This window comes from Rosa rugosa, chromosome 6 (assembly GCF_958449725.1).
Source record: "Rosa rugosa chromosome 6, drRosRugo1.1, whole genome shotgun sequence".
Classification (NCBI taxonomy): domain Eukaryota; kingdom Viridiplantae; phylum Streptophyta; class Magnoliopsida; order Rosales; family Rosaceae; genus Rosa; species Rosa rugosa.
The window spans coordinates 51,501,329-51,520,126 of record NC_084825.1 but is presented as its reverse complement, the minus strand read 5'-3'; the positions used below and the strand labels follow the sequence as shown (position 1 = coordinate 51,520,126).

The 18,798-nt window shown below is 39.5% G+C and overlaps 5 protein-coding genes across 12 annotated transcripts; 1 reads left to right on the top strand and 4 right to left on the bottom strand.

The window, feature by feature from the left end:
- Positions 1–150: 150 nt before the first annotated feature.
- Positions 151–2,485, bottom strand: LOC133714997 (probable prolyl 4-hydroxylase 12). Of its 2 annotated transcripts, none has more exons than XM_062141297.1 (7): positions 2,110–2,485; positions 1,575–1,694; positions 1,398–1,455; positions 1,206–1,307; positions 989–1,046; positions 706–878; positions 151–606 (listed from the first exon to the last, which is right to left on the bottom strand). In XM_062141297.1, the coding sequence occupies exons 1-7, from the start codon at positions 2,238–2,240 to the stop codon at positions 253–255; spliced, it is 996 nt and encodes a 331-aa protein (XP_061997281.1). In that variant the 5' UTR covers positions 2,241–2,485; the 3' UTR covers positions 151–252. The 2 variants fall into 2 exon arrangements, with proteins under 2 accessions (XP_061997281.1, XP_061997282.1); XM_062141298.1 differs by having other exon boundaries at positions 1,575–1,691.
- A 114-nt stretch (positions 2,486–2,599) lies between these two features.
- Positions 2,600–5,946, bottom strand: LOC133714996 (uncharacterized). Of its 2 annotated transcripts, none has more exons than XM_062141295.1 (6): positions 5,412–5,788; positions 4,390–5,107; positions 4,057–4,115; positions 3,619–3,747; positions 3,146–3,281; positions 2,600–3,032 (listed from the first exon to the last, which is right to left on the bottom strand). In XM_062141295.1, the coding sequence occupies exons 2-6, from the start codon at positions 5,092–5,094 to the stop codon at positions 2,781–2,783; spliced, it is 1,281 nt and encodes a 426-aa protein (XP_061997279.1). In that variant the 5' UTR covers positions 5,095–5,107; positions 5,412–5,788; the 3' UTR covers positions 2,600–2,780. The 2 variants fall into 2 exon arrangements, with proteins under 2 accessions (XP_061997279.1, XP_061997280.1); XM_062141296.1 differs by lacking the exon at positions 5,412–5,788 and adding an exon at positions 5,795–5,946 and having other exon boundaries at positions 2,740–3,032.
- A 755-nt stretch (positions 5,947–6,701) lies between these two features.
- On the top strand, positions 6,702–8,275 carry LOC133718868 (large ribosomal subunit protein eL36y-like). Of its 2 annotated transcripts, none has more exons than XM_062145746.1 (4): positions 6,702–6,843; positions 7,190–7,303; positions 7,695–7,894; positions 8,021–8,275. In XM_062145746.1, the coding sequence occupies exons 2-4, from the start codon at positions 7,202–7,204 to the stop codon at positions 8,052–8,054; spliced, it is 336 nt and encodes a 111-aa protein (XP_062001730.1). In that variant the 5' UTR covers positions 6,702–6,843; positions 7,190–7,201; the 3' UTR covers positions 8,055–8,275. The 2 variants fall into 2 exon arrangements, with proteins under 2 accessions (XP_062001730.1, XP_062001731.1); XM_062145747.1 differs by having other exon boundaries at positions 6,744–6,843; positions 7,199–7,303.
- Positions 8,276–8,468: 193 nt separating this feature from the next.
- On the bottom strand, positions 8,469–13,163 carry LOC133718867 (uncharacterized). 5 transcript variants are annotated; one of them, XM_062145742.1, is made up of 11 exons: positions 12,660–13,163; positions 12,490–12,576; positions 11,299–12,356; positions 11,061–11,149; positions 10,832–10,935; positions 10,647–10,746; positions 10,174–10,249; positions 9,982–10,093; positions 9,356–9,887; positions 8,770–9,246; positions 8,469–8,698 (listed from the first exon to the last, which is right to left on the bottom strand). In XM_062145742.1, exons 1-11 carry the CDS (start codon positions 12,934–12,936, stop codon positions 8,686–8,688), a joined length of 2,925 nt encoding a protein of 974 aa, XP_062001726.1. In that variant the 5' UTR covers positions 12,937–13,163; the 3' UTR covers positions 8,469–8,685. The 5 variants fall into 5 exon arrangements, with proteins under 5 accessions (XP_062001726.1, XP_062001727.1, XP_062001729.1 ...); XM_062145743.1 differs by having other exon boundaries at positions 8,469–9,246; positions 11,299–12,143; positions 12,225–12,356; XM_062145745.1 differs by having other exon boundaries at positions 8,469–9,246; positions 11,299–11,387; positions 12,225–12,356; positions 12,660–13,161.
- A 2,155-nt stretch (positions 13,164–15,318) lies between these two features.
- LOC133717287 (cytochrome P450 89A2-like) lies at positions 15,319–17,283 on the bottom strand. The gene has a single exon (XM_062143977.1). The coding sequence runs from the start codon at positions 17,218–17,220 to the stop codon at positions 15,688–15,690; it is 1,533 nt and encodes a 510-aa protein (XP_061999961.1). The 5' UTR covers positions 17,221–17,283; the 3' UTR covers positions 15,319–15,687.
- Between the last annotated feature and the right edge of the window lie 1,515 nt (positions 17,284–18,798).

The following is an 18,798-nucleotide window of genomic DNA, read 5'->3' as shown; positions in this document are numbered from 1 at the left end:
TGTTCATCTTTCACTTACTTGAATAATAAGAACATTTACTCATCTGGGTTTTTTTACCGATTTTTACTTGCACACAGTAATTGTTTGCTGTATTATGTATCTGAAATTGAAACACTGAAAGTAGATACTGAAAGTAGATAAGAAGAAAGATATCGACGTTGAAAGCTTTATTCATCGATATAGATTGTGTTAAACAGTTGTTAACAAATGTTGTTGAGGTAAAATTCACTTTGAAAATTTTACTTTTAGCCATCAGCATGCATTACAACTCTTCCTGCATGTACCGTAGTAATCATCGGAGCCAATCATGAATACAGGGTTCCTTTGACACTCCCCAATGTCTGCCCACCTGGGACAGCTATCGTCTTCATCAGTGCAATCGCTGCCATCAGAATTGGAGGAGGAATTTTCCCGAGGAATGGCTTTCGCATGAAGGAACTTTGTGGCGCACCACATTTCGCCTTCGAGTACGGGGCATCGGGCATGGGAACTGCTCTTGTCGGGAGAAGCGTTAGGATGGAGATTGAAAAACAGAATTGCATTTCCTTTGGTTGGTTTCAAGATACTGCTACTCTTTCCACAACCAGACTGGGCATTGCTCTTCAGCTGCAATAGTTGCAAGTTCACCTGTTGTTAGCTTACAACACTAAATTCCAAGGCCTCTACGCGTGCATATAAGTAAAGCTTGGCTAGATTCTGTCTCACCTCTGACTCCGGGAATAGAATCTCACCACCACGAGTGACGTTTGAGAGATAAAGAATAACTGTTGCTAACAAGGGCTCACTTTGTTCCAATGTGGATTTGTTGCCAAAATAATTGTAATTCTTCTCTGCCTCCTCAAGGTCGTAATGCAAAACCTGTAAAGCTCTGCTGTTCTCTGAAAGGACAATCATGTAACAAATATATGTAAGCTACATTTAAAGCAAATCATCCAGTTCCAAAAGTAGAATAATACCACAACAAGCCAGCAACACTGAGGGAAGATACCTTTAGGAAGGAAAGTCCAGGCCGAGATCTTTTCCTCAATCTTTGAAACTATACCATCCTAGAAACCAAAAGGGAATCAATTATAGAAATGGTTTTGGAACAAGCACTGGCATACTGGCATAAAATGATTCATAACACACATTTCAAAAGGCAGTTGTACCTAGTGTATTCTGAAACCAAATTACAATAATGAGCCAAGCAAAACACGAAAACTTACCTCCGTGCTCAAGGGAAGGTCTAAACTTTTAAGCATCCTATTTGTGTTGCTGTTTCCAGCTTCATCATATTCTGTTGAAGACTTCTCTTCTCCACCATTTGCCTAAGCCCAAACCAAAAGTTTAGATATCTAATAGGCAATCTTTAGCAATCAATATACTGATAGTCCGTAATGAAGAAGTCAGCGATATACCAAAGAAATAAGGTGGTCACACTCTTCATCAGATAGGAATCCTTTGTACAGAAACACCCTATTTAATGCAAGAAGGGCGAAGTCAGATTCTTAATACCACATGACATATACCCATTTGTCGAACTGAAAACTTCATAAGAAACTCTATCATATAAGAAATTCATCAATGTACCTGACCTTGGTCGCCAAGAAAGTTGAACAACCCTTGACGGGTCAATTCTGTTGTAATCAACCGAGTGACCCAACTGTATCAATGCTTCCTGGTTGAATTCCTTACTCCTTAACTCCTTCCTGCTACTGTAGCAAATTGTGGCAACACAAAAGATCACCAAACCATAGTTCAAGTATAAACTTTCGCTAGTGTCAACAATTCATAACAAATTCAATGAAACATATACAGATATACACACATATCACTGAAGCACCACTAATAAACTTAACAAGCTAAAAAAAAAAAAACCCTCTTCAGAATTGAAAAGGTTAATTCAAGCAGATGTTAACTCAATCCACACTTCCACACTATTAATCATAAAAACACATGCATATGCAAACAAAGGAAATCATCAACACCCCGAAATTCAACCCAGGATGGCTAAACATTACAATAGTCGAAATGAGAGAATTAGGAAAGTAGTAAATACAAAATTTAGTAACAAAATCTGTAAAAACGGCAAATGCAAAAAAAAAGGAAAATTGGGAAGGAACTTCTTACGTTTCGGCAGAGCAGGAGGAGATGGAGAAGATGGGCAAAAGAAGAAAGATTGAGAGAAGCGAAGAAGCCATTGAAGATTCAGAACAAGAAGAAGAAGAAAATAGGCAGCAGAATTTCAGGAAGATTTTCATATTAACCAACTCTGAAAAAGAAGATGAAGCATGAGAGTGGTGCCTTCCATATTATGGGGCGAATGATCCGACTGCTTTACTTCCCAGAGAGAGCCAACCAAGCCTTGTTTGTTTTCGGTTGAAGCAGCTAAAATGCCTTGGGCTCACCAAGCCCATATATACCCAATTGTCCAATATAATGCCACGGTCAATATTACATTACTAGGTGAGTGATCAACTGCTTATTTTCTAGCTCTTTGATATTTCTGCATTTTCAATTGTTAGTTCTTTGTTGAAAGAATTGTAACAAGAATATCATTCTTGCTATTTATCTCTTTTTATTCAACTTTTAAACACAACGTTTGGGCTCAAGAACAAAATGGTACAAAATGAATCAATGATTTGCAGTTTTGTTGCGAACTCAAAGCTGTCTGTGTGTGAAAAAAATGACATCAATATGATCGGGTCACTACTTATCGACAATGCAATCAATCATATATGAACAACAACAAAAAATCACCTCTCTTTTTCTTTTTCTTTTCACTGTTTTCGCTTCAAAAATCAAAACCGCTCTACAAATGTCTTGCTTTTCTTAGTTGAACCGAAAGACGATTCCCCGCTTGAGTGCTCCTCCTCTTCCCGCTCATCAAAAGTTCCGTATGGTGATGGTGAGTACGCGTGAGGCACGGCCAATGTGACAGCCCTCTGTAATGCAGCCTTATACTCCTCGGTGTGTTCTTTCGCTACTGTCTCCTGCCGCTCCATTCTTTGCTTTGGTGGAATCTCCATACTTTGAGCTTTCTCCAACATTAACTGAAAATCAGTAAATTGAGAAGATTTTAGTTTCAACAACTTATAGCAAACTGCAGAGTTGTTTCCAGCGAAAGTAAAATCACACACTCTTTAAATCTTTTAATAAGACTTACATCTAGTGCCCTTTGAGCTTCTCTCTCTATCCAAACGATGGCATGATCTGAAGTGGCATTACAAGAGAGAACTATGTGCTCAAACCTCCCATCTACGGGCACTGCTGTCTTGACAACTGGGGGAAACCTTCCTAACCTGCAAGCAAAAATATATAGATAGCAGGTACTTTTAACACCATAAGATTAACAGTTACTGACTCACTACTCCCTGATCAGAAATAAATCTACTAAACTGAAGCTTTATTTGAAGGTTGATGTGGCAAATCCCACCGACACCGTGTGACATTGTATAACATCCCTAATAGAAATGCATTTATAATACTATCTGTTAGATTACAACTGAATATAGAGACATTGTATAATGACGAGTGCAAGAATAGCAATGGAATCTCGTGATTATGAATTGAAATCTAAGTTTCTGGATTTAGTTAAGCAGATATCTGCCAAAGTATATTTCAAATGCATGACAGTACCTGCAAGGTTTTCTCTCAACAATATGATAGAGGCGGCCAGGTGCATACAGCCTCCTTGGATCTTTGAGCATCTTCTCCTCAGGTATACATGTGTCCCGCATACATCGTAGGCATAGTAGGCACGGCAAACTGTAAAATAGAATCCAACTATAAGAATACAGTGAAAATCCAGATACGTAAAGGCAGAAAACTGATGTCATCACTTAACTAAGTCCGGTTATATTAGTCTGCCCACTACTTAAAGTAAAGTTTCCATTAACCCCTTCCTCAGATTCAACAGTTTGATGGTGCAGTGACTAATAGTGATATATATTAGCAACACAAAATGATATTGTAAAGGGAATTTTAGTTTCTATCTTGTTCTGCACTCTAGTATTATCTTTATTATCCATCAGCTTAAAGAAACAGTTGAAGACAGAGGATAAGACGTAATCATACCAGAAAAGTGACTTGAAAATGTCTTCCAAGGGTGTGGCCGTCCGTGGTAAGAAGTCATCCTGGTTCAACATAATGATCACAATCAAGTCCAAGGAATGTGCAGGAAGGATCCTACTAATATAATTCATAGTACATACTTCCATTTCTCATTAGCACTTTAACAGTACAAGAGGAACTTCTGAAATGACAAATTCACACTATAAGGAGATAGAAGATGCCAATAAATCTAAAATCTATGGTTGCTGAGGCCATGCAAGCTGCACACGCATGTAAACTAATTGCAAAAATTCTTTCTACTGAGACAAAAGTTGAAAGGAAAAGATCAGAACTTGCCTGAAGCACAACAGAATTGATAACGTCTGCATATCTGACAGCTAAGTTCAATGACATACACCTCGCTGGTGCAATCGCATATCCCCTAACCCTCTTTCGCTCAATGTCTCCCAATCTATCCCTATTCTGCACCACCAGCATTGTTAACAATGCTGCTACACCTGAACCTAGGGAGTGTCCCGCGAATGTTACAGTATATTTTGGATATTTCCCCACCAAATCTTTCAGAGTTTCACATTCTGCATCAAGAACCCATCCAGCTGCATTCAATAGCCCGTTGTGAACGTATCCACCATCAAATTTCCTCTTCCCCAGCTTATTGTCCAATAAAACTGCATAGTCACTCTCTCTTGCCAAATTAAGGCCTCTAAAGGCAAGAACTATATCGGCATGATTATGATCAAGGTACAACATATAAGGTGGAGCTTGCCCTTGGGTATCTACATATGTTCGTTTCGAAATTAACCAATCTGGGTTTATTCCATACCCACCAGGAGGTTCCCAAAGTGGGTGCCTAAGATCATCTTCATAAACAGCTAGAATGTACCGGCAGATGCGAGGAACAGGATCAAATTCTTCGGCACTGGAAAGGCCCCATGTCTCACTGTCATGGCCTGCCGTGTGGAGGCATCGCTTATAAGCCCAACGAGTACATGCCAGACAGTAAACACACTCAAGGAGAGGGCAGCCGCATAGGATCGACATTGAGGCCTACAGTCTAAGCAAAAATATAACAGATCAAAACTCACACATACAAGAATTCAACAAGATGATGACTGCCAAGTACATTTCAGCACTAGATACTTAAAAAGACTTGATTGAACTATAAATTGGGATTTCAAAAACAGGATCATGGATACAACAGTGTGGCATTAACTAAAGTCAGAAGAACTAAATGGACTAAACAGATTATAAAAACAGAACAAGATGGTTAAAGGGTATAAGCAATTTGACTAAACACATTAAACTAAACACTCTACAAGAAATTCGAGTTGAATAACTTGCATCAAAATTAAGGGTACCTCTAGCCAGAGCTTGATGATCAAAATTGGGATCACAACTGTTACTTTGAAGACCCAGAAGCTGATATTTCATAATGAACTGAACTGGGTCTTAACCATAACAGTGCTTCTAAGCACTGAAACACCTTTGCAATCACAACAAACAGGGACAGAAAGAAGAAACTAACAAACACCCAGTACCATGAATGATGGAATCTCACGACACGACACGAGTTTCTTAGGTGGATTTCACATGGAATCAAAGATTGAAAGGCATGGACTTCGTTCTCAATATGAAACTAGGGACGTGGTTTTATTTTTAATCGGTGTAGTTGTGAAACGATGGTATTGTTTAAACAGGGTAGCGAATTAAGGTTTAAAGGAAAGGTGAAGGGTGTGTGTACCTGCAAGTCAAAGCCCATTCGAACTTCCATCATTACTTGAAGAAGACGAGAGGGAAGGAAACATGAAAGTGCACACCGGTAACAGCCAATAATGATTTGGCAAAATGACAGTTGGGTAAAATTTGTGGCATTTGTCGTCTTTTTAATTCATCTTTCCCTCTACCGCGTGCTCCATCCACTTTTTTATTAATTACAACTGTTCAATATTTAATACAGAAGCATCAAGAATGAACTTGAAAGATCTCAAATCAATGTAGGAACCAGAAAATGATCTTAATTATTACAAAGAAAGGAAAAAATTGTTCTGTGAAGGAGATAAATATATATATGAATACGGTAAAGGATGACAACGAGATGAAACAAGATGAGAGGAAGCGTGTATTGAGATTGAAATATCATTTTCATCGCCAATTCGCCATATTCATCATCTATCGTTATCATTGTTACAATATTTCTGAGATTTTACGGCTATACTCCTATTAAGTTAAAGCTCTCGCAATTTGTCTTCAATATACTCATCAATATAGTTTGCTAAATTTATTGCGTAAGGAGTGACTCCATATTATTTATGGGATTTGCCTCTAACCAAGAATACAAAACAACAACTATAAGCACATGATAGTTATTTTTAGCAAATTGGAAGGCATGAATAATCTGAGTCATTATGCACTCTTTCTGTAAATTGAAAGGCATGGATAATCCGTGCCGTTATAAATACTATTCCATCGAGCATAAAGGGAGCGATTGAGCACTAGAAAAAAAAAATGACACAAATCAGCAACTTCCTAAAACCCTCTGGTTTGAGTAGCTATTTAGTGTATCCAATATAAATTAACGTATCATTTCACTCAAATAAAGTTACACATTTTTTATTATATATTTTTGTTAAAAACATATGATATTATATTTTCCTTTTTTAAGATTGGGCCGTGACTCTCACCAAAAGGCCCAATTGTTATTCGTCATCCACATATAAAATCCAAGCTCAAAGCCAAAACCCTAGCCCTTCTTATTGCTCCGTCTCTCCTCCAACTCTGACCGATCCAGAGGTAAAACCCTAGCCCCCTTCTTCTTCATGCGCTTCGTTTTCTCATATCATGCAATACTTCATAAGCTATTTCCTGCTTGTTTCTGAGAAAAGATTAAATTTTTATGTGTTTTTTTTTCCCCAATCAAATAAAGCTTCAGATTACTATGCTTGTATTTCACAAACTTCTTGCTGAAATTATTACATTTGAGAATCGAAGTTCTGAATTTGTTTATAAAAATGCGTTCTTGATGAGTCTGATTTTTGTTTTTAGCTGAGAGGTTTTGTAATTTTGTTGCAAAAAGCTTTGAGATTTATCTTTTGGTTTTGGATTTTTGTTGAAATTGGTATTGACTTGTGGGTTATAGTTGAAGCAGGTAATGGCTCCAGCACAGCCGAAAACCGGGCTCTTTGTGGGATTGAACAAAGGGCACATAACCACCAAGAAAGAATTGGCTCCACGCCCTTCTGATCGCAAAGGAGTAAGTTGATTTTACAATGCCTAGTTTGAATCTGCAATGATTGTCGAGTTCACTAGGTTTTGTTATGTATTATACAACTTGGGAATTTGCATTTTGTTGATATTTGTTTGAAGTATATATCTCATGAAGCTGTCCTCAGCTTAGGCCGATAGTGCTTCAATTTAAGTTCTAGTGTTGTAGTGATATTAAGTATGGGGCCGAGGTCCTTTTGTAGGTATATTAAGTGTGTGAGTTTTTTAGTTTATGTTTTTGCTGGGTATAGTCTGGGGGTGCATTTGGTAGTTATAGTAAGCTTAGGCTGAAGGTGCTATGTTTATTTTAAGTATAGGGAGAGACTGTTCTTGGAGTTGCATTAAGCATGGGAATTTATGCTCTTGTTTCATTTTGGCAGAAAACCAGTAAGAGGGTGCACTTTGTTAGGAACTTGATCCGTGAAGTTGCTGGGTTTGCACCGTATGAGAAGAGAATCACTGAGCTTTTGAAGGTTGGCAAGGACAAGCGTGCACTGAAGGTAGCTAAAAGAAAGTTGGGAACCCACAAGAGGGCAAAGAAGAAGCGTGAGGAGATGTCTAATGTCCTTCGCAAGATGAGGTAATCCTTGTGTTAGCATTCTATTTCTTATATTAGAACCAGAATCTAAAGGAATACTTGGTATTTTTAGAGTTGAGGTGTCAAGGCTTTTGAGAATTCGTATTAATAGTTACTATTTTGATGCAGGTCTGGTGGTGGAGCTACTGAGAAGAAGAAATGAGGGGGATGTTTGATATTTTCATAGTTTTGTTTAGAGATTCACCTATGCTATGTGTTTCCTAGTATCGAGACTTGAAATTTTGATTTTACAAATTCTGTTTTGTGTTGAATATTCAAGCTGAGAAGTGGGACAAGCTGCTTTCCCACTTTGTTGGCTCGTGTTATTTTCAAGGTCATCAGCCACTTTGGTTTAGCTTAATGCAAGTAACGGTTCTTTTGCAATTCTTTTTGTTATAAAGATTTGTTCACAAATATGCGAGTCTATCAAATTCTAACATGGCATTCTTGCATGTCAATGACATCTTCTCTTAAAAGGACTATTTTCCACATGGAATTGCTGTGTTTGGGATATAATATACTGCTCGTTCAAGCAATTGTATCTCGCAACTCTAATCATAAATAAGATCCCAAAAAATGATGATCAAAATTAATTTAGCCATTCCTTGCCAGATGAATTATGCCGTTCTCCAAGTATATTTATTGCTTTTGCTCTTCTGCTTCATGTATGAAGGTATCCTTGTACAGGCAAAATAATTGCCACTACTTATACAACAAAGGGAGAAGAGGAAAGATGGAAACTCTTTCCATCTTCACGGCCGCAAAATTATTAGACAAAATGGGAGTGAGAGAGATCATGTATTGAACCTTTGGGTGAGTTTCTCCACTCCTTCCCTACAATGATACAAAATGGGAGTGAGAGAGATCATGTCTTGAACCTTTGGGTGAGTTTCTCCACTCCTTCCCTACAATCATCCGCTATGCGCTTAGCACCTTCTTTGACTACCAAGCTGTACTCCAAGGTGCTTTGCTGCAACTCTTGTGCTGATCTGGTGGCCTTTGAGATGGCTGCGTCTTTAAGTTCTCCAGCCCTTTCTCCAGCTTTGGAAACCCATTCCCTCAAACTTGATACAAACAAGGCTATTTTTTGAATGATTTTATCAATTACATCTCTGCTTCTTCCTTTTATATCCACTGCCATTGCCTTGAGTTTGTCCATCAAATTCTCGGCCCTGCTAACAGTTCCTTCAACTGACAACTTGCCAGCATCAACCCAAGTAGCTTCACCCAATGCCTCTTCACGGAGGTCATTGTCAACAACTACTTTGATGCCATGCCTCTCCCAGCGATCTCTAGCCTCCTCCAGCGATTTAGCTTGTTCTCTTGCTCTTTTTGCCTCATCTTCAGCCCAAGCCCTGGACAGAGCATAGGTTAAAAGTCCTGTAAAAACAAGTTGCTAGACACTAACAGGCTCAATTTGAAGCTATCTAACCATGAGCTTTAGGTAAGTTCAAAAGTAATTACCTGGCCATGGACAAGGCTTTCCGTTCAACCTCTAGATCATACTGCAAACGAGCAATCTCCTGGCTTTCATTTTCTGCATCTTTCCTAAGTTTGCTAACTCTTTCCTTTTCAAATGATATCTCTACTTTGTTACTCATTAGGTTCTCTAATTGCTCCTCCACCTCATGCCTCAACCTTGCTAGAACTTCCATTTCTGATTCAACAGCTGCACGTTCCTTCATCAGGGCAATATTATCTGCCTCTCTCTCAGCCCTCAACCTTTCCAATTCCCGCTTTGCTTCTTCAGCCATTCTCTCCACAGCATCAATTTTTTCCCTCTCAAGGGAAAGATCCTTCTCAAAACTTGCATTCACATCCTTTTCAACTTGGGCTACTAAAGCATTATGTGCATCAACAGCCTTTTCTGCCATAGCTTCTGCTTCAATGCGTGCAAGCTCCTCGCTAACTACATCAGCATACTCACCAGTTGCAAGAGCAATAGCAGCCTGGGCTTTTGTTACCGGCTTATTTGGCTGAAAAAGTCTAGTGTAACCTTGAAAAAGAAAAGGAAATGTTGACTATTAAACTCGTAAAATTGTGTGAAAAAGGTAGAAAGTGTAGTTAGTTACTTATTAGTTATTACTCACCAAATGCAAGAGCAATAATACCCTGTTCTCCAGATAGGTCAGCAACAAGTGCAGGACATGCATCTGGGTGTATCTTATCAGTATCAATGAATCCTGAGATTTGGTGGAGCACCTGTCCAAGTGCACAATAGTAAGTACCAAGTAGGGAGTTCATAATTCACAACTACAAGCACAAGAGTTCCCATCACCAACCTTCCTGTCAGCTTCTGGAAGATGTCTTTTCTCTAGGGTCATCTTCCAGCTTACAAGATCTTGACGTGATAGAGCGCTGCAGTAAGGAATTTCAGAGAAAAATAAGGTAAATAAGAAAAATCATAAACAGTGCAGTTTATCCCCACCTCTCAATTAAAAAGCAAATCAATAATGCATCCATGTCTCAGTAGTTGACAGGCAAATTATAAAGAAGATAACCGTAAGCCTAAACATTTAGAAACTGCTAATATTCACAGGTAAAGGAGAACATCAAATGAAACAAGGACGTGAACATTCTCTTCCATGAAATGCCAGGATAGATGGTAGCTAGATCAGTGTATAAAGTGCAATTGCGATAAAAAGAATCAACAAGAAAGATATAATTGATGGCAGAGTGAAATTCATGACCGCAATTGATTTTCAAGAAAACAGTAATCGAAAAAGACACTATTTCAAGGAATTTATTACATCACCTTTCAGGAGAGAAGTACAACGGACCCTCGTCCTCATCCAACGAAGAATCCATATCACGTCTTGAGAGCTTACTTGAGATAAGTCCAGATTCAGCCAAACCTGATGGATGCAAATAAATTTCAATGAGAAAACAACAGCTAGCACACTGACTTTCTGTATAATCCAAACATCTTAAATGCCAAACCTTGGATGGAAGGGAAATCAGGGTCTTCAGGTGTAACGTCATCAAATGCAAGCTCAGTAATATTCTCAATATACATTGCAGGATATACTTTAGATACCGAGTTCCTACAAGTAGCAAGAAATTATAACTGTCAATATGAGCAGACATATAATGTCTAAAAAATTGCTCAGCAGATAGTAGTTGTGGTGATTTATATCTTATCTGTCAGAATGAAAGGAAGTTTTTATACCTCGAAAGAGCGCTACTTGCAGATACCAACCATCGAGCATATTCACGACGTGTACACAAATCACCAGGTTGAACATCAGCCTCTACGACCTGAAAACAGTTGCCACATATAAATTATAGATCATAAAAGGCTTCTTGTAAGTTGATTTGAATTTCCAATTCAAAAATCTTTGAATGATGGGAATCAAATGAGACATTGTGATTAAATTTAAATGAGAAATACAATATAAGGCAAGTACCTTCAACACTTGTAGAGCTGCTAATGCCTGCCCCTGAACCTGATCAACAACTGCAGGTACCAAAACCTTTCCAGGAAGCACCTGTACAGCTGCAGAAACCACAGTTGGAGCAGGTATACCAGCAGAAGAGAAGGAATTCCGAGGAGTTGGTAATTGTGATTTGCTTGTATTTGTACCATTAGAATAATATGTGTATTGTTCATTTGCATTTTGATAGGCCTGTTCTGACACAGACGTTGCAGATGACCCACTTTCAGTTATGGTATGCACTTCCAGGGAGGAACTATTTCCCTCAGCCAAGACCAGTACTGTTTCACTTGGGTCAAGGTTTTCTTTGGTTGAAGACGAGGCTACAACTCCTAGGTTATCTTTAGACAATACTTGAGGTTCTAAAAGAATGTTTGATTCCGAAGAAACTGAAACATCCACAGCTATAGATTCATTGTGTTCATGTGCAATAACAGTAGAAGACTCAGAAGTGGCAGTTTGATTTTCACTTGCCCCAGGAATTTCATCCTGGGGTTCAATGCTAAGGTTTGAATTGATAGCGTCAGAGACTGGCAACTTGATTGGTTCGACACTAACCGGGTTCTCTTTAAGTTCAGAAGTCAAATCTCCTGTACCTACAGCGAGGCTACTATCAGAATCCTCAAGCCCAGAGGCAACAAAAGAATCATTGCCATGATCAGATTCAGGCAGATCAAACTGCCTTGTTAACGTTTCAGGCTCGACTGACTTGTCATCAGAAGTTGATTCATGTTGCAAATCTTCTTGAATGGAAGCGCTGTTGATGGCCTCAGAACCACCAGCGGATGCATACTCAAACTCTTCGGCTGACAACTCCCCTAGATTATAATCATTACCAACTGAATATAAACTGGAAGACTCATCAATTTCTCGAGATGAAGAATAGTCCTTGTTAGTACCTGCCTTTTCTTCCTGACTACCACCATCTTGCTTCGTGTTGCTCTGCTCATCCACACCCTCTGCATTGACATCATCATTCACCAATAGCACCTCCTGCTCTGTTGTTAACGGCTCCATCTGCGGCTTAGGTACTGTTCACAGAACACACAATGTCTTAAATCATATATAAACTGGAGATACACTCGTTCGCGAAAACACATAATGGCAATATGCAACAAACTCAAATTTCAATCCGACAACGAAAGAAAGAAGAGAGTTACTCACTTGAATTCGCTTTTTTTCCTGAAGACAATGCCGCGAAGGTAACCCCTGCAACAAGAATCACTCCGGCTACTCCAGCTCCCACAAGCCCTGAGAGCAAACTACTGCAGTGTTACCTATCAACTCCTTTTCAGTTATCACAAAAATGAGGAAAACATTCAAACTAATATTACCTCCGGACCATTTCTTCTTCTTCCGCGAGTCGTCTTCATCATCGGAACCGGACCACCCGGACAAGCCATCGGCAGTGCCCGGCTTGGACTCGACCCACGAACTCCCATTGCGGCCGCGCTGCAGTCCTTTATTCCCAGCACTCCTCCCTGTGTCCGGAGCAACACAGAGCACTCGAACCCGGCGCATCCTCACCAGAATTGGCGACGGTTTACTGCAATTGAGAGCCCACCGAAGCTGTAGCGAGCTCGGAGACCATGCTGCAGTCACATTGGCCATGGCAGCTCCTGAGCTAATTGTACCGAATTGAAACGCGGAGAGGGAGGAGATTCGATTGGGGAAGTGAAATTTTGGGCTTCAATATCTAAAAAGGAAGATTGAAGTGGGGAGAATTGATCCAATTGGATTGGGATTTGTAGGGTTTGTTGTTTTATTTGAAAGAGGAACAGAGCTGAGTCTCTCTGTCTCTTGGATTTTCTTATCCCAAATATATTTTATTTCTTTGTCCTGGGTATTGATGGAAATGACGAGGGAGGTTTTGATTAAATTTTGGATACCTCTGTTTGGTAATTTACGGTATTTACAAACCGGAAATTTGGTTAAACCGGATTTTACCGCAGATTTTTGTATGAATTGGGCCAATTGGCTCAATTCAGACACCAAACCGTAGAACCGAATTTTCAACAGTATAATATAATATAATGTAACTCAATTGATTATATTGTAGTAATTCAGTATAATGTGACTCAATTGAGACATTAAACTGTAGAATCGAATTTCCGATTTAAGTATAATGATTATAATCTATTATAATATAATGTAATATAATGTCACTCCAATCGATTATATTGTAGTAATTCAGTATTATTGACTCAATTGAGACACCAAACTGTAGAACCGAATTTCCGCTAGTATTCTGTACAATGTAATAGATTATACTCAACCAAAAAGGGAAATGTTGGATGGACTGTATATAGATCATTATATCGTACGACAAGAATAACCGGTGTCATATGTCAGTTGCGGAACACGTTACCAAAACAAAATGTATCATCCAATCACTTAATAATGGCGGTTTGTTGTTAGCAGTCATAGCTACGTAACTATGCTACCTCCGCATATAGTTTCATACTTTCATGGAGGAAAATTAGCCAACACCATCAAGTTTCAACTCATAACTGCAGTAAAGTGGGAGCTGCAATCACCGGTCGGTTTTATATGCATTGAGAAATTGGCAGCATTGGTATCCAACTTTCAACATTGAAGGATAGTTTTTCAGAGGACCTAACCTTCCGTCGTTGCCGCAGCGACTTGAGAGTTGAGAACAATGAGCTCTTCGCCAAACAAAAGATTATATTATGAACAAAATATATTGGTGACAGGCAAATCTCCTTCAACGTCAAAACAAAGTATTTTGGTTACAAAGGAATCAACAACAATGGATCAGTAAAAGACATGCTGTAGAATTAAATACATGCACTCAACTATATCTCTCAACTCTTTATGTACGTAAGTCTTAACTACATAATCAGATTGTTCACTCTCTGTGATATATTGACCTGCAATGGATTCTTCATAAGGGCAGTGAACTCCATCCTGGTTCATGAGCAATGTGGTCCCAACTATCTGGACCAAACTCCATCACACATTCAGAAAGCAATAAGCCAAAACAGTAAACATCTCCAACCACGCAATTCTCAATCCAGAGATAAAGATGAAGGATATTTATAAGAGGACATCTACTATTCTAGAAGTTTTAGCAGCCAGGCAGAGTATCAGAGATCAAAATCGGCAAGAGAGTCAAGCTACTTCTTACATTTCTACGTCAATTCGAAGACTCATTCTCCCCCTGAATTACTGACAGTTCAGATTAGTCGTGTATAGAATGAAACTCGGACCAGCCAAAATTGAATAGTACTTATATTAAGGGCCCTAGGAGAAAAAAACATCAGCTTAAAAGAAAAGAGCTGTCAGAATAAGGTGCTTCAAGCAATTTTGCTTTTAGAATATTAAACATTCAAATATCAGTTTAAAACAATAAGAAAAGGGAAATGTACTCAAAAGAAAAGGTCTTGGATCCTCAGAGCCCACATCATTGAGATTGGATTCGGATTTTAGTTATTCATGCCTATCATGAATTCATGAGATTTAGTGTGGAGAGAGATTCTTTTTATTCTATTTCTTTTGTAAAAACTGGGAGTGATTGCTTGTACCCTCAAGACTTGCTTAATAAATCCACATATGCCAGGGTCATCAGGAAATGGTCGAGATCAATTTCAGATACAGATTTTGGAAACCAAAACAAGGCCACATGGCTACATATACTTGTACTTAGATAAGCAAATTAAACAAACCACATTCATCAATATAGGAAGAAAACAACACCAGAACAATACACCAACCGCAAATGCACATGATGAAAATGATACCTGAACACCATTCCATTTTCTGTATATATTTCATATGACCTCAACAACTGCAGCTCTGTCATAATCCCCAACCTGTATTTGTCACATTCTGTTAAGATGGTGAGGAGAATAGGATAGCTAAACACAACATGACAAATATATTCTTGCCACTCCGATGCTTAAGGACCACATTAATTGCTCATGAACTGCAGAGAACTACTGTATGCATATAAATTGGTAAGAAGACCTGAAATAAACATTCAACAACTGCAACAGACCAAATTAATGCTGTAACTTCAATCTTATATGCACAATGTCCAGAGAGGTTTGTAAACTTACAATAATTATTACAGCCTAGTCAAGCAAGAGTATGTTATGAAAAAGTGTTGCTTTAGAAACAAAGAAAACTTCGCTACTTAAACCCAATGGTGAAACACCAATCTCCTAAGAAGTCAAAAATTGGTTACAAGCAATCATCTACATAATAATGATTATATGTAGACACAATTCTTAAACAATAATGACTCAGTAAAAGGCATGCTTTATAATGGCTGTAGAGATTCATAAAGTTAACTATATATTAACTCTTTATGTAGTCCTAATTACAACAAGCAGAGTTCCTTCACTTATTCACCCTCTGAGATATGTTGACCTGCAACGGATTCTTCATGACCACAGTGAACTCCTGCTTCTCCGAAAGGTCCACATTGGCTCCATCCACAGCTTTCCATTCAAATCTCCAAACCAGATTGGCCACAAAATACTCAAGATGAAGCATAGCTAAACCAGAAGCAGGACAAATTCTCCTCCCTGCCCCAAAAGGCATCATCTTAATCTCTCTATTTCCTGTTATATCAACCCCTTCTCCTGCACCGCCACTCAAGAATCTCTCCGGCTTGAAAGCCATAGGGTCTTCCCACACTTTTGAGTCCCACCCTATATCAGCCACTGTGAAATTGACAGTAGCATTCTTGGGCACCACATAACCATCCAAAACAATGTCTTGGGTGACTCTGTGTGGCAACAAAAAGTGGCCAGGTGGGTGACGCCTTAGACCCTCCAAGATCACAGCTTTCAGATAAGGCATCTTCTGCAAGTCATCCTCTTTCACGTCTTCCTCAGTTTTTTTCACAACCCCTTTAATCTCTGCGAAAATGCGTTCTTGGACATGTGGATACTTGACTATGTTGGCCATGATCCACTGCAATGCAGTGGATGTAGTATCAGTGCCGGCACTTAGAAACTCAGAACAAAGACTAACTATTTCGCCTTCCTCAAGCTTTCTCTTCTCCTCATGCAGCTGAAGATCCCACAACGTATCAACATACGACAACACAAATTCATCACTTTGGTCCACCTTGCTCAGCCTCTCCTCCTTTGCCTTACTTCTTGCTCGTATAAGAGGAATGAGCACGTCTTCTTGTTCTTTCCTGATCTTCAAAAACTCGCTCCACTGCTTTTTCAACACGATCTTGGTAATGTTAGGCTTAATACTAAGCAACCTGAATCGCCACAAACCCAACAGCAACTGTCGCTGAACGCGTTCAACTTCTTTGATCTGCTTTTCGTCGAGTTTGTCTCCAAAACACATCAAAACCAACAAACAAAACATAGCATACTGAAAATGGTCTACTACTATAACACCTTTAGATTGGGATTGCTCTTCCAACTGGAGCCGAGTGGTGAGGATGTCCAGAACCCACTTGCGCGCCGCACCATAAGACTTAACCCTCATAGGGTGGAGTATCTCAGACGTCAGATTGCGACGGAGGAGCCGCCATGTAAGTCCATACGGTGCAGAGCTGATGTTGTGTTGATTACTAGTGATGATCTTATCGGTAGCCAAGGCCGGTGGCCTGTCTGCAAACACAGCCCCGCTCTGGACTAAGGCCTGGTGAGCCAGGGAGCTGCTGCCGACGAATATCTTAGGGCGGGAGCCGAGATTGAGGGTGAAAATCGGTCCGTATTGGCCATGGAGTTTTCTGAGTGCGAGTTCCATCTCATAAGGCGACTGGCGGAGCCATAACAAGCTGCTGATTATGGGAATGGCGACAGGTCCAGGAGGGAGTTTGTTTGTTGAGATTAGACTGAGAATGGTTTTGACAAGAACAGAGATGAATAGGGTAGTCACTATGAGGAAGAACCAGGTCGCCATGGTTTCAGTGAATTATGATCGATAATTACTAAGAAAGACTTGAAAGTCTCTTGCTTTATATGTATAGAAGAGTTGTGTTTTTGACTGACGCACTTGCTGACAATTACTGGCGTTGAAAGTTGCATAGATACAAAACCATAAACAGTGATATGAAACATTTCCAACCACTCAATTTCAATCCACAAAGAAAGTTAGCTAGCTTAATGGGTACGAAACAAAGAAGACTAAAGTTACCTCCTCCGTGAGTCCAAAGACTTATTGTCTTAACCAGGTCGAACTCGACCCGATCAATGAATTCTCGCTCAAAGTCATTGCCAATCCTTCATTTGAGCAGCACCGAATGATCTGTATCCGATGGTCTAGAATTTCTGATCGCGTCCGTAAGAGACTGAGGGAAGGTTTGTTGCAATTGCCGCAATGTTGGAGTCAGAGCAGCCATGGAAGTTCACTCCATTAGATTTTGATTCGGGCTAAGTTAACTATACCGAATTGAAATATTCACAGAGAAGAAAAGGGAGGGAAACATTAGGCCATTAGGGAGATGAAATTAGGGGTTACAGTCTTACAGATTTGACTTTCTTTTTCTTCTTCTCTTTGCTTCTTTCTTTCTTTGATTTTCTCATAACCTTCATGGGAATTACGACTTGGGACACCTTACGTGGGTGTAGTATCTTTCCACGTTTTTTTTTTTTTTTTTTTTTCCGTTTTTAAAGAGGATAAAAAGATTTCACTCCTACCCCCATGGTGACTAGAACCCATGACTTCGTCATTAGATAGTGGGTGCTCTGACCACTAAGCTAACATCACTTCGTCAAGTATCTTTCCACGTTGAAACAACGAACAAATATAAAAGGAGACTTGGAACAAAAAATATAGAGAAAAATGCACCATCAGTGCCTCAACTCTTGTGCACCGGCCAAGTTGATACCCAGACTCTCAGTGCTAGCCAATGTGATACCTGAACTCATATTTCGCTATCGATGAGATACTTCCGTCAGATTTTGCTAACGGCTCCGTTTAAAAAGTCACGTGCCATGCACATGGGCTAAAAAAATGCCATGAAATGACTTAAATGACCCCATAATTTTTTGAGAAAAATGCACCATCAGTGCCTCAACTTTTGTGCACCGGCCAAGTTGATACCCCAGACTCTCAGTGCTACCAATGTGATACCTGAACCCATATTTTGCTATCGAAGAGGTACTTCTGTCAGATTCGCTGACAGCTCCGTTAAAAAGTCACATGCCAAGCACGTGGGCCCCCAAAAAAGGGCAAACACGTCTTTTTGCCTAAAATTCATCCCTAATCGATCAACACCTCCAAAGCAACGAAGTCTTCCAATACCTCCCTACACCAGCAAATCAAAAACCTTAGCAAGCCCATCAGTAATGGCTCTTAGTCTCTTTGGCACTGGCCGACGTAGCAACGTCTTCGACCTATTTTCCCTCGACATCTGGGATCCCTTCCAAGGTATAGGCTCGCTGTATGTGACTTGTGGGAGGTGGGGGATGCACAGAAGGTGTTCGATGAAATGTCTAAAAGAGATGTGATTGTTTGGAATTTGATGATTCATGGGTT

What these genes read in the sequence shown, in the direction of transcription:
- LOC133714996 (XM_062141296.1), bottom strand. Translation starts at nt 5,094, where the DNA reads ATGTCGATCCTATGCGGCTGCCCTCTCCTTGAGTGTGTTTACTGTCTG. An exon ending in TCAATTCTGTTGTGCTTCAG is followed by an intron (nt 4,116 to 4,389) that starts GCAAGTTCTGAT and finishes ATGTTGAACCAG; the next exon opens with GATGACTTCTTACCACGGAC. An exon ending in ATTTTCAAGTCACTTTTCTG is followed by an intron (nt 3,748 to 4,056) that starts GTATGATTACGT and finishes TCTATTTTACAG; the next exon opens with TTTGCCGTGCCTACTATGCC.
- LOC133718868 (XM_062145746.1), top strand. Translation starts at nt 7,202, where the DNA reads ATGGCTCCAGCACAGCCGAAAACCGGGCTCTTTGTGGGATTGAACAAA. An exon ending in GCCCTTCTGATCGCAAAGGA is followed by an intron (nt 7,304 to 7,694) that starts GTAAGTTGATTT and finishes TCATTTTGGCAG; the next exon opens with AAAACCAGTAAGAGGGTGCA. An exon ending in AATGTCCTTCGCAAGATGAG is followed by an intron (nt 7,895 to 8,020) that starts GTAATCCTTGTG and finishes ATTTTGATGCAG; the next exon opens with GTCTGGTGGTGGAGCTACTG.
- LOC133717287 (XM_062143977.1), bottom strand. Translation starts at nt 17,220, where the DNA reads ATGGCGACCTGGTTCTTCCTCATAGTGACTACCCTATTCATCTCTGTT.
- LOC133718867 (XM_062145740.1), bottom strand. Translation starts at nt 12,936, where the DNA reads ATGGCCAATGTGACTGCAGCATGGTCTCCGAGCTCGCTACAGCTTCGG. An exon ending in CAGCTCTACAAGTGTTGAAG is followed by an intron (nt 11,150 to 11,298) that starts GTACTTGCCTTA and finishes AACTGTTTTCAG; the next exon opens with GTCGTAGAGGCTGATGTTCA. An exon ending in TTCCAGAAGCTGACAGGAAG is followed by an intron (nt 10,094 to 10,173) that starts GTTGGTGATGGG and finishes GCACTTGGACAG; the next exon opens with GTGCTCCACCAAATCTCAGG.
- LOC133714997 (XM_062141297.1), bottom strand. Translation starts at nt 2,240, where the DNA reads ATGAAAATCTTCCTGAAATTCTGCTGCCTATTTTCTTCTTCTTCTTGT. An exon ending in TCCTCCTGCTCTGCCGAAAC is followed by an intron (nt 1,695 to 2,109) that starts GTAAGAAGTTCC and finishes AATTTGCTACAG; the next exon opens with TAGCAGGAAGGAGTTAAGGA. An exon ending in TTCTATTCCCGGAGTCAGAG is followed by an intron (nt 607 to 705) that starts GTGAGACAGAAT and finishes CAACTATTGCAG; the next exon opens with CTGAAGAGCAATGCCCAGTC.